This window comes from Hevea brasiliensis, chromosome 13, assembly GCF_030052815.1.
Source record: "Hevea brasiliensis isolate MT/VB/25A 57/8 chromosome 13, ASM3005281v1, whole genome shotgun sequence".
Classification (NCBI taxonomy): domain Eukaryota; kingdom Viridiplantae; phylum Streptophyta; class Magnoliopsida; order Malpighiales; family Euphorbiaceae; genus Hevea; species Hevea brasiliensis.
In genome coordinates this window covers 11,197,969-11,211,773 of record NC_079505.1, presented here as the reverse complement: position 1 = coordinate 11,211,773, position 13,805 = coordinate 11,197,969, and the positions used below count along the sequence as shown (strand labels likewise).

General features: G+C 33.4%; 2 protein-coding genes across 2 annotated transcripts; one reads left to right on the top strand and one right to left on the bottom strand.

Moving 5' to 3' along the window:
• Positions 1-2,064: 2,064 nt before the first annotated feature.
• On the top strand, positions 2,065-4,418 carry LOC110647321 (homeobox protein knotted-1-like 2). Its single transcript, XM_021801089.2, has 4 exons — positions 2,065-2,472; positions 2,795-2,905; positions 4,009-4,169; positions 4,295-4,418. Exons 1-4 carry the CDS (start codon positions 2,326-2,328, stop codon positions 4,308-4,310), a joined length of 435 nt encoding a protein of 144 aa, XP_021656781.2. The 5' UTR covers positions 2,065-2,325; the 3' UTR covers positions 4,311-4,418.
• A 200-nt stretch (positions 4,419-4,618) lies between these two features.
• On the bottom strand, positions 4,619-9,929 carry LOC110647320 (dihydropyrimidine dehydrogenase (NADP(+)), chloroplastic). Its single transcript, XM_021801087.2, has 7 exons — positions 9,390-9,929; positions 8,735-8,998; positions 8,472-8,642; positions 7,070-7,182; positions 6,800-6,986; positions 5,120-5,229; positions 4,619-5,012 (listed from the first exon to the last, which is right to left on the bottom strand). The coding sequence occupies exons 1-7, from the start codon at positions 9,681-9,683 to the stop codon at positions 4,856-4,858; spliced, it is 1,296 nt and encodes a 431-aa protein (XP_021656779.2). The 5' UTR covers positions 9,684-9,929; the 3' UTR covers positions 4,619-4,855.
• Between the last annotated feature and the right edge of the window lie 3,876 nt (positions 9,930-13,805).

The following is a 13,805-nucleotide window of genomic DNA, read 5'->3' as shown; positions in this document are numbered from 1 at the left end:
TAGATTTTCAAGGTTTGTCATTGGAGATCCAAAGCATTTAGGTTTTGCTAAGAAATAGTGAGAAGCATTATGAGATCTTTTCCCGACAAGGAAAACTTTTTCGTCATCAATTTTTTATTTAGCTTCTATTAAGAAACAATGAATGAGATGCGAGTAAAAGTGGATATGCCCAGTTTAGGCAATGACTTAAAGGGGTTGGCCGAGGATCTCTAAAATTTTAAATTTTAATTGGGGATATAGATTGAAAGTGAATATATTTTTTATAAATTCTTATGCTTCAAAATAAATTTTTTAGTAGAAGTTTAAAATATTTATATTTATTTATTGATCTAAATAAATAAATAATTTAATAAGATCATAATTAAAAACTTAAAAAATTATCTTTTATTGACTAAATTAAAATAAAAAATAATGATTTATATTTTTTAAATTTTTTTTTAAATAATAAAAATTAAATTATAAAAATACTCAAATCGTGAGTAAAATATATTAAAAGACATCTACATTTAAATGTAATATCTGTCTCTCTTCTCCCTCTGTCTTCTTTTTTTCTTTTAGATCTTTTTTTTAGGCGACCACCACCAGTAAGAATTCATTTGTGGTTACCCTTAGATCTTTTCTCCTTATTAGGTTTTTTTTTTTTTGGCTTATAAAGTCTCGGATCTGTGTTTGTTTGGAACATATCTAAGTTCCTCTCCTCAAGTTTTCTCTCCAATATTGGGGTCTTGTTTTCTCTCTATTATTGGGTTTTGTTTTTCTCGCTTAACGGAGTTCTGTTTTATTATTTTTAATATTTGAATGGATTATTTGACAATTACAAATACATGGATTATTGATTTTTTTTTTATTAATTGAAAATTCAAGTATAGGTAATGATTTTCTATCAATAGAGTTTGGCAACTTGTCATATTTCTCAATTGACATTTGGTAATTTAATATCTTCACAGAGGTAACAAAATCTGAAAATACAATATTGTAAATAAAATTGTTTGTTTATCTAAAAAAAATAGTTATTACTCAAAAAATTATTCTACTATATCCAGATTATCTTTGCACAAAATATTTTAATTATTTATATTTATATATTTTTTTTTATCTTATGAGGGAAAAAAATCTCTTAAGTCTAAATTCATGGATGGGTAAGTAAACCTCGGTAGGCGAAGCAGAGTTACACTTTGAAAGAAGTGTTGGAACTTGGAAGAAAGGCGGTCCCACATCAGGGAGAGAAGAAAACACACACAAAAAAAAAAGTTATCATTAATCTGAAATGGTCAGCGACAAAGGTCCAGTATTAGCATAGCATATTTTTGCCAAAGAGCATGGCAAAACTCTGATCAAGAGGCCATGTGTATCGTACCAACAAATGGCTTGGATTTTACCATTAGGTTGAAGAGACAATGCACATGATATGCAAGGGATGGAGCCAACCTTCAAAGATCATATAGGAACCTTAGTCCCACAACTTTCTCCTCCTCTACCTCTAAGTAGCCACCACCATTTTGGTTTGCACCAAAGAACACCTGATATTTAACAGCTTTCAAGAGACCTTTCCCATGAATTGTAGAAAATTGTATGGGGCAAATGGGAGATTACCGAAGGATAATTAACAACATCAAGCCCACTACATAAACATAAAAGGATAATCCAACTACATAAACAATCAATTATTAACGGTTAATGTCTAACATTTAATCGCTATTAAAACACTTAACTGTTATTATAATATTGTTGAATAAGATCTAAAATTAGACTGAATAAGAATGGAGAGATTTTACAGCATAATCTCAGTCCTCCTAAATTAATGAATCTAAACAGTCAATTCCAATTCGATAATTCACTTTCAAAAGGACCAAAATATTTGGTAGTAGTACAAGCATTAGAACTGTAGAAGAAATAAACAGTTGGAAATAATACACAGATAAAAAAGACGAATCAGCATTACACAAAAACAGTAACGAATTTGGATTTTCTGGAAGAAAAAGTGGAAGAATGAGCAGTGGAAAAGGAAAGATAAAGACGAAGCAAGCAGTGGCTACACAGAAAGAAATTGTACGAGCAAAGCCTTAGGTTCCCATTATTCGAGAAACCCCCTGAACTGTAACTTTCATCAATGTAAAAAGACACAAAGAGGTGAAGGAAAAAAGGCCAAACTCTTCAATGAGAGTTCTCTGACTGATACCATCTAATTTTGCATGCATGGGTCAATCCAACATATGGGAGTGGCTTTGATGCTAGTGATCTTTCTTATATATGAGCAAATATGGCAAAAGTAGACTACAGTTATTGCACCAAATTTGAAGGTTTCAATACTACTATTTGGAGCAAATGGAGAGTAAGAGGAGCTGTACTACTACTGCTGCTGCTACTAGTAGTAAGGAAAAAGAAGAGGAAGAAGCTGAGGCTCTCAAGAAGAGAATCTCTAGCCATCCTTTGTATGGACTCTTGGTTCAGACTCATATGGACTGTTTGAAGGTCTCTCTCTCTCTCTCTCTCTCTCTCTCTCTCTCTTTTGGTTTTGTCAAGACTAGAGTGAGCCCTATGCAATTACCACATCAAGTTGAGGTCTTTATTACTTTTACGTACATTATTAATGTATATGAAATCATCTATCATTTGATAATTTCTTGGGTTTTTAGCCTTCTATACATATATATATATATATGTATACACCCTCCATGGCCAGATCCATCTCCTAGCTAGGCTTCTATTCAAGTTCATTATCATAAATTTTCAGAAATGACTGCCATTGAATTAGTACTATTTTGATGATTTACAATATCTTTTTTTTTTTCAGGTTGTTAGCATAGATGAAGCAGACCAATGCCATAGCATGAAGCAGAAGGTAGCTGCTGGTAGAAATATCAGTTCAAGCTCTCTAAGTCAGCCAGAGCTAGATCACTTCATGGTAACTCTGATTAAAAGCTCTTCTAGGTTATAGTCCTCACTTCCTCCTCCGTTAGAAAGAAAAGAGAGAGAGAGAGAGAGAGAGAGAGAGAGAGAGAGCAATGGGTCTAGTCAACATGTAGCTAAGCTAAAAATGGTATTGATATCAGCATCACTTACTTTAATCAGATCTCTGTTGGAAAAAAGGATTTGTTTGAAAAAGACAATACACATTTTCTTTAGTGTCAAAAGAGAAAAGGAAAGATTGTATAGAGCACTGCTAATAAGTAATTCCATCGGGTTTTGTTAAGTAATTTTTATAATTGGTACCTAAATTTTGTTTTGTATTATACTTTCGTCTCTTAATTTTAATTTATTATTAAAAAAATTTTAAACTTTAATTTTATTTCACAAAAATCACTTTAACTTATTATAATATATTTCAATAATGATATAAATTTATTACAAAAATACCAATGCCATCACTAACAATTTACTTTCTGAAAAGGAGAGATATTTACCTTCATTAGAAAGTATTAAAAATATATTTATATATGTCATACTATAGCTTGGAAGAAATTTTTAATATGAAAATTTAATATTGCAAGTTAAAGAGATTTTTTGTGAAATAAAATTAAAGTTTAGAAATTTTGTAATAATAAATTAAAGTTAAGGAATAGAAGTGAAACATAGAGTAAAGTTTAAGGATAGGCTACAAAAATTGCTCAATCTTATTTTAGTGTCAAAAATTTAGGATTTAGCACATTTTTTATATTTTAAAATTCAACTAAAAATGTTTTCAAGAAAATTAAAAATCTTTAACCTTTTAAGACTTGATATATATATATATATATTCACTTTTATTCTCATATTTCATCTGAACTAAGAATTAAATATAAATAAAATCAAGAATTGAAAAATTAAAATTTAATAATCGGTTTTATAATTTTCTATTTTATTTTCATGTAATTTTAATTGATTATTAATATGAATAATTTTCATCACAATTTAAATTGTAATAATATAGTTTATAAATAATTACAATTTTAGAAATTATTTCTAGGGAAATATTGAATATAGATAAGCAGAAACAGCTGATTTAAGTAAAACTGAATGGGCATGCAGGAAGCATATTGCTTAGCTTTAAGCAAGCTGAAAGAAGCAATGGAGGAACCTCAGCATGAAACAATAGCTTTCATCAATAGCATGCATCTGCAACTTAGGGAGCTCACTACAACGTATACTGAAACTTCTGATGAGCCTTCCACCACTTCATCAGACATCAGGTGAGTAACCTGTAATTCATTTCATCTCTTCTTCTCTATCTCCTAATTCTGCCAGAAGCTACCTTTTGCAAATCTATGTTTTAATCTTATGATACTAAATGCTGCATCTGGAAATTTTTGTGCAGGAGGAAGCATGACTAATACATGATGGACCCAAGAATGAACAAAATGCAGAGTTGATTTTTGATGAAATTCATGCAACAGAATCCTTGTCATCATAAATTCAAGTATAAAACCTTTCTTCATAAATGCTATTTTTCACTTGCTTTCTTTACTTTCAGTTTTATGACAGTGAAGGTAAATATATAGTTCAGCATAGGGGCAAGCACTAGATTTAAATCTAAATCAGACACACCACAATCTCAACCAAGATTTAAATCCAAGCCAGGAAAAGAAGAAAGGTGACCATAAAGAATTAGATGGCCACACTATCGGATTTAACAGTCTCATTTTGACCAAATACCTGTATTAAATAAAGAGAGAATGTGTTCCATTTTAATGTGGCAGAAAGATTTTTGCTTTACATCAACTAAAAGGACAAGCATCAGAAAAGTTATTGCTGTTCCCAAATTCGATACAATTCAAAGTAAGAACAAGCTCAAGATGAACTATCAACAGAAAATTAAGTAAAATATCCCAACTTATTTTAATCATACAAGAGATAACGCTTACTGTACTTGGGCAATTTAGTTAGAAACCATGCTTTCAGACTCGTTCACAAAACCATCTCCTGTCCAATCTTTATCAGACTGCAAACCTTTTTTGACAGCTTTTCTCAGTTGAATTGCTTCTTGCTGCCGTCGTACCAAATCCATGTGAGTCGTAAAATACTCCAGAGATGCCCTGAGAAACCATCATAATCATAACAGGAAATTTCAGAAAATACAATGCAATAAACGTCTAACATTGTAACAACAGCCTCAGTTAGATCTCTCCAATAAAATGCATACCCTCTGAACTCTCCAATGGATAAGAAATTGTGCATTTTCATAAAATCCTTCAGTTCATCACAAAGTTTCTTCACAAGACCATATCCATGCATCATAACCCCAGTGCAGACCTACAATAAAAAAAAAATTAAAGATGTTAGTTCATGATTGGTAGGAAAAATTAAACGTAATCAAATAAAAATTTAATAGACAGCGAACTTAAAATTCAGTTCATTCATCACATTCAATTACATTGTACCGAACATGCCCTTAAATGCTTACACATACTACTGAGAATTTGAAAGGTGGTAATAAATTTTATTGTAATAATGTAAAATTTTCAAAACTAAGTACTTAAAAAATATACAACATGCTTGTGGCAGTTTAGTAACTTCAGAACTTAATATTTCTTCTTTTATTCAGGAGAAAGATTGAAAAGAGAAAAATCTAGCAGCCTTAAATGAATCACTTAGCGCACAGAATTAGAATTTAACTACCAGTAGCCAACAAACCTCATCTTGAAGGTTTCAATTAATCAATAGCTTGATTCAGACACATATGCCCAAGTAATATCATGTAAAGTATTTTCCCTTTATTTGTGCACTGACAGCTATAGTAAGTCATGGTCATATTACTAAAAATAACAATTATTAATGAGCAGCAAACAATTTTGCACACTGGAGTTTAGAAAATATTAAAAAATAATCCTAAAATTTACATATTAGATCATAGCAAGCTTCTAAATTGAGCATGAAAAGATTACAAAAACATAGTAGTGTTTTCACAGCAATGTCAAATCATTGCATGAGACTTCTTAAAAAGATGTTTGTATCCTCTTCTCTACCCTTATAGGGTAAGCAATGAATATTATCTTTGGCAAAAATAAATAAATAAATAAATAAAATAACAGAATAATAAGGGAGAGAGACATAGCTACTAATCTAAATTTCAATTCCACACTAATTGGGATTGTCACTGTCTTCCATTTCAGCTTTGGTATTAAAACATTTTTTACCATTCAATCTTGCTCCATTTTAGGTTTATTACTTCCCGTACTCTCCCTGACTACTTGAATCCACTTCTCAATGCGTAGACACTCCACCAACTTGTTAAAGTAAAGAAGGGAAGGAGAAGGGAAGGGAAAGTTAGTTTTTAATCTTCTCCTGTTTGGGAAGGAACAAGGGAAAGGGGAAGTAATTTCATCTTCCCAGTGTAAGCATTTGACAGTATTAACAATTTACCATTCCATTCCCACCAAACAAGCTATTAAGGTTAACCTCCTTCTTTACCCCTTCCTTTCCCATCCCTCACCCACTCCCAAAACAATGTTAACGTTAGGATATTGCAAAGTTTCTTATTAACATAAGTTGAGCCACATTTTAGAAGAACTCAGATTAATGGAAATGAATGAATGATTGATTTTTCATGCTTTTTTGCTTGTGATAAACATTGGTATTATCATTCATACATTGAAGAACCTACTCGTGATATTCCATGTTTTAATTGTGGAAAAGAAACAAAAATAAAGTGTTGAAAGAATTAGTGAAAAACAGAAAATAAAAAATTATTTTTTCCACAAATAAACAGGCCCTAAAAGTCAAGACCTTATATAAGCACAGTTCAATAGACAGCCAATGTCTAAAAGTTACAAATGAATAAAATAAGATAGCATGATATAACAACGCAACACAAACATTGTACCTGAACTGTATTTGCTCCAAGAAGAATAAACTCAGCAGCATCACCACCTGTTTCAACACCTCCAATACCAGAAAGTGAGTATTGCTCATCATTAAATTCTGACTTCATCATCTTGGCAATGGCCATCACTTTTCCAAGTGCAATAGGATGGACTGCTTTGGAAGAATAACCCCCAGGAGTTGAGTATCTGTCAGCAAAATTAAAGTACATAAATTTTATGACAGACTAATTGTTAACTTGGAACTGTTTTTTGCTTTTCAGAATGCAAACCCCTCAACACAAGGCTCTGGCCGTAAGGTTTTCAAACTGATTCCCATTACACTCATGATGGTGTTAATGGCAGATACCCCCTCACATCCTGAGCTTAGTGCCACCCTTGCTGGCTATACAACAAAGAAAAATTGAATTACTCGTGTACAAATTCAACCTACAAAATAATGCACGCATAGTATGTACCTAGCATATTTTAATTCACATGGAAAGGAAGTGTGAGAGAAAAATAAACAAGAGATAGCGAGGCAAGAAGACAACCAGATTAATATGAGTATTCTGTTCTGTTATTTACCATCAAAGTGTTTTCAAGGTAAACATAAGTGAAGCATGAGTCCTAAATACTCCATTTTTCGTATTTGAGAGGGATAGAATTTTTATTTTGCAAAGACTTTTAAGAAATGAGTTTCTTTTCTATAATCATAAATTCAAGTACAAATTATACAAACAGCTACGAGCTTCAACAGCGTTGAGTTGATTCAGAAACAGAATTAACAAATGACCTAGAGACCCTTGACCCCTATCTAAATATAGATCTCTCCTGATCCAGACAGATTTTGGCAGTAGATAGAAGGAGTATCTTTTTGAATAGGACAAGTTACATCAGCCTCCCGCAGGCTTCAACCTTGATCTCCCTTTATCCTGACAGATTCTAGTACTAGATTGAACCGGAATCATTAAGAATATGATTAAAAAAAGTGGCTCCCCCAAGAGGTGGCAAAATCATACCCAAAAGTAAATATTAGGTAAATAATAGGGTTTTAAGTTCAAATCGATTACAAAATTATACATCATTCTAATTAACATGTGCATACATCTCTGCACTAATTTGTATTTAATTTTTGAAATGTCAACAATCTTCCAATTCTTCACTCTCTGAATCTTAAGACATCTCTGTGTTTCTATTTAACTTTTGAAATGTCAACAGTCTTCCAATTTTTCACTCTAGTCTCCGAATCTTGAGCAACACTTACATTAGTATGCGTCAAGAAAATGGATATAATAGCCCACAACTTCTATTTCAATTGCACAGCTATAGAAAATGCATGCATTACTCATTACCAGCCATTCACATTGCATCTTAATGCTTGCATCAATGACAAGAATGCATTGGTCATGCAACATGTTTGCTTGTTTGAACTTTGGATGGACAGTAAGCACAGTGTACACAGCATGATGGAACATAGAAATGAAATGACCAAGCTAAACAATAGCAAAGTCGAGATTATAATTAAAAACTCATAAATTACTAGCATATATGTAAAGTAAAGTGCACATCCCGCTTAGATGTGAACTGCAGATTGCTTGGAACACGTAAATGCTACCGTTGTACCAGTCTATGAATATTGAAATCAAATCTAAGCATGCAACCAGTGATCAAAAAAAATAAATATGAAATGACCTGTGTTATGTCTGTGATGTTCGGAGTCATTTTTGCCCAAACTGGAACTGTAGCTTTTGCATTAATCCATCCACCAACCTCTTCCAAAAGTGCACAGTCTTGCCCAACTGCAGCACCCATTTTGCGTTCAGGCATACCATGAGGGCATGAGAAATTGATTTCAATGGCATCCTAAGAAACAATTTCGGCAATTTCAGGTTACATAAAGCATCTATATAAAAAATGTCATAAACACAGAAAATCAGGTCATTACTATAGCTTACAATTCCCGTTTGCTCCACTCGATCAATAAGTTCCTCCCAAGCAGCTTTGTCATACTCCTCCATAATAGAAGCAATGAGAATCCTATCTGGATATTCTTCTTTTAATTGCTTAAATTCTTTCAGCATAGTTTCAAGAGGGCGGTCACTTATGAGTTCTATATTCTCCCACCCAATTATCTGCCCCTTGGCTGAGCCATTTGCACCTGCTCGTAGCCGGGCATATCTAGGAGTTACATTTATTACTTTTGCTGCATCTAATGACACCTAACAAATTGGGATCAAGGACAAAATTTCAACATCAAAGAAGTATAATTACAAAGAAACACTTCTCCAAAAAAGAAAAAAGATTAGAAACAAAGATACGCGGCACTTCATTGAAATGTCAAGAATAGGACACCCAAATTTTCTGGACAATCTTGATTGTTGCAAATATAACTATTCATAGAAAATAAAATTTTCAGCATCACGTTACAATTCAAAACAAGAGAAACAGTCCAAGCACAAAATCTCCGTCCATATACTTTTCCTACAGTACATGAAGAGCTCTATTGGCTACAGTAACTCAGTACGATGAACAAAGTTAGTTAATTTGCGAGGGAAGTGATTATATCTTCGATGTAATTTATAAAAGCCATAAAAAGGAGAGAACACTCACAGTTTTGGCAATTACAGCACCCCAGCCCTCGTCAAAGGCACGCTTCATCACCGTATAGTTGGTGCCCGGTGGACCGGAGCCGATAACAAACGGGTTTGGCAAGTGCAACCCATTAACGGTAACACTCAAATCAGGCTCTCCCAGAGGGTGTTTAGCATTAGCATCAGCATCAGCCACGACCCTCAAGAACCCAACTCTGGTTCTGAGACGTTGAGTTGTTAAAGAAGTGGGGAGAGTCTTGATGGGAGAAAAGGAGTTGGAGCCTCTGACATGAGGGAAACTGAGAGAAGCCATGTGAATATGGATCAAAAGATCAGTGATTGAATCTGAAAATCTCAAGCTGGATAGAGAAGGAGAAGGGAATGGAAGATGAATCTGAGTTGAAAATGGTAAAAAAATGAGAGAACGTGGATTCAGAGGAATCGATTGCGTCTTGAGGTGTTTGGCTGATTTGACAAGATTTATAGGCTTTGAATATTCTATTTAGCATTATTGGTATTGCATGTATCCAGCATGGATTCATTTTATAAACCCATTTTTTTATTATTGCTTAGCCCGGCCACAGTCCCATGCCAAATAATCGAATCACATAGCTCGCCAGGTTAAAATAAACTAAAAAGTCTGCCCGCCCGACAGTAAGATTACTGAAAATTATGACAAACAAACTACTTGGGTTATGATCTAATTGCTTGAACAAATGAAAGGAAATCACGGTAAATATCTGAGAAACGCGTCATATTTAGAAACGGTTTGTCATTGATTTGTCACATTCTATACCGAGTGAAATTTCATATTAACATTACGTTTAACGAATCAAGTTAGGTCTCATTATTAACGTTACGGATCGAATTAGTTTAAGACTACTAGAATTGAATTTTGTAGTAAGATTAAAATTAGTAAAATATACACATATTCCTATATCTTGCCATCAAAGCATATTTCAAATCATTACACTTTAATCTTTTCATTCATACATAAATATTTTTAATATTAAAATGATTCATAATTTAAATCTTAATATACATAAGTTCTAAAGTGTTACAGTTCAATATATGTACTCCAAAAAGGATTAACATAATATATACATCATCATACTTAAAAATATTACATGACTCAAATTTTCTTTAATTACCAACACAATACTATTCATTCACATTTTATATGTCTATTTACCCATACACCATACATAAAGAAAAAAGCTAAAGCTACCCTGATGCTCTCTCTTCAAATAACTCTTATAATCCTGCAACCCTGCATCTGAGGGTTGGGGAAAAGTGTTGGGAAAAAGTGTTGGGGAAAAGTGGTAAGCTTACATAAGCTCAGTGGGTAAATTAACTAACATTAATCATGTCATTTAATTCATACATATGCAATGCATCATTCATATGAGTTTTTATATCATAAATATTTCACGTAGTATGGGCGTGTCACCAGTAACTCCCCAAATCCAATGTGTCCGACTCATACAAAGGCTCCTTAGGACTTTCGCTTAAAACATGGCATGTGTCTTGTATTCGGGGTAACTTATTGATCTCCTCTGATGGGGCATCATAAAGATCTCCCTATGGGATTTACTTATGGATCCATAATATACATAATAATATAGTCATAAACATGAAATGAGTCAGTGGGTCATCCATCATCCATCAATGCACTAACAATAATTATACAATTATGCAACATCTTCGTGTTCTAGATACATATATCCCAAATATATATGATATAATGCATGAGGTTGATCATAAATTAAATTTAAAAAGTTTACATTTTATTAAGGTTAGAGTTACTCACCTCTTGTAGCTATCAATCTCCTATCTCGAATGGTGGCTATCCTCAAATCCTGAACTTTTCAAGTTCCTCAAGTTTGATCTTATAAAATCGAATCCTAGAAAGTTATACAAAACTTTAAACCCTATACACATAATAAACATTTTATTCTAGGCCCTTAAAAACCATGAAATCATATTTTGAAAACTTAGAAAAGAAGGGAGAAAAAAGTCAGGCAAAATCTACTTCGGCTGTCGAAGTCTCAAACTTCGGATGGCACCTTTTTGTCTAGTGCTGACTGCAGCTACCGAAGTCTTGGACTTCGACTGTCGAACCTAAAAATTTTTCATATTTTCCAAAAAATTGCATACTTTAATTGCTGAATCTTCAGTTTTTAGCAGCCGAACCTGGGAATTTCTAAAATTTCAAGTTGAAAACTTGCAAAATCCTTCTCCCATCAATACCCAAACTCACTCTAAAGTTTCAAAACTCAAACCAAACACATATACTTGATACCAATATACATTAATCAAAAACTCAAATCCTAGGTTTTCCTCAAACCTAACATAAAATATGTAAGGATTTCTGTAAATCCATCAAGGGAAACTGGCCATTTAAGGCCCAAAACACTTAAACATGGCTAAACTAACAATAAGGACATACAATATCAACATAAATCATAAAACTCTAACCCTAACATACATAAATTTCCCAAAACTCATCTTAAAAGTAACTTTTCATGAAATTAAAGTTATAGAAACCTAATCGCTCCTCAACTTTCTTAGATCTACCCATTAGATCAAGAAAAAAAAGAAGTTACCTCTTTTTATGGAGCTTGGAGGTGAGAGAATTAAAATCTCATAACTTGAATCTACTCTTCCAAACTTTTAAATGGAAGAATCTACCTCCAAATCTTTAAAAACTCAAGGAAATCTCTTCAAAGAGCTCTTTGTATTATGAGAGAGAGAGAGAGAGAGAGAGAAAGAGGAAGAAGAAGAAGAAAAATCTAAGTGTTTTGGGCAGAAAAAACGAGTTTTGGTCTTTTATACCCTTGATAGTCGAGAGACTTTTAGCCGCCGAAAGCATGTCAGAGTCCACTCTATCCAAATGGGCATTTAAACTACAAAGAAGACTTTAGCTACTAAAAGTCTATCCTTCGGCTGCCAAAATTCGTTCTACCCAAAACAAACACTTAAAAACTTTTAGAAGATAAAACATTTAAAACATTTTTTTCATTTTTAAATACATTTTAAACATCTCAAATACACATACATGAACATATTTTTACATCTTACCACCACTCTCTTGTCAGTGAAGTTTTAATTTTTATCAGAATATTTCGTCAAAGACAGATATTCCTACATTGAAAAATGGCGAATATTACATTACAACTCATATACATCACCCAAGATTCATCACTGATTATGGTTTCGAGTAAAAATTACTTTTATACATAGCTTTTAACGCTTGTTGATGCAGAAACACCAAGCAATTACTGGTGTTTTCTTTAGTGGCGCGTCATTCTGTGGGTCTAATCATTTATCACTTGCAGAAGTTAATTCATTATTATTGTTACATTCTCTACTCGGTCTGTGGGTCCAAGAATTTATTGTTATTATCATTACATTTTTACTCAGCTTGTGGGTCTAAGCTCTTATTACTAACAAGTTTCAATTCTGTATTCAGTTATTCCGAGCTATGGTACATTGTAACTTTCAAAACATAAAGAAAGGAAAGTACTGTTCATTAATAATGAAAGAAGATACAAAGATTATCGAGCAAAGGGGCCTACACATTATCTGTACCCCTCTGCTTAGGTGAGTTGACATCGTCAACATTTTCTCCTACAGCCTCACCCTCACCACCACCTAAATCCTCAACCTAGGAGAAGTCATCCCCTGGGTAACGCTTTTGGCTCAACTGATCATTGGTGGTGGCAAGGTCCTTCTCTAGCTCCTCTACATTTTTGTTAAGCTTGACCTACATTATCGTCTTCTTGTTCAGTTTAGCCTACACAATCTTATGGCTTGAGCAGTAGCAAGATCACCCTCATGGGCAGTAAATTTTTCTTTCAATTGCTAAAGCTCACGCTTGAGATCTTGAGCCCTCTTATCTAAAGCAGCCACAACCTCTACTAGCAATGTCAGCTCGATCTCTTGAGTGCCAACATGTCCATGCAATGCTCAATTCCTTTCTCTCAAGATTTGAGTACAAGCCAACTGCTCCATTTGGAGGGTCATTGAGTGCAGGGCTAGGTCATCATCATGCTTGCCCTCTAGCCAAGCATGGTAGAGCAAAAATGTGTATCATTTAGCAAACCAGTTTGCAAGCTTTAAGTTGTCCACAACCGACTCACTTGATAGCAGTTGCTCTTCCGTTTATTGAAGCTATTGGGGAGGAGGATAAGGAATTGTCTCAGTAGTTGGGGCCTCATGCTTGATGCGAGGCTCTAAAGCCTCTTGATGCTATTCGTAGGAGTTTAGGGAAGTCAGGGGTGTTACAATTTTGATCATTTTTAGTGTTAGTGGAGTGTCATCATCAGCAGGTGGAGTTCTCCTAGCCTCTTTTTCATCCGAATGAGTTATTTAATGTTTTTGGCTCAACTCGTCATATCTACAAAAGCAAAACAATCTCAGTAAATGAATTAAT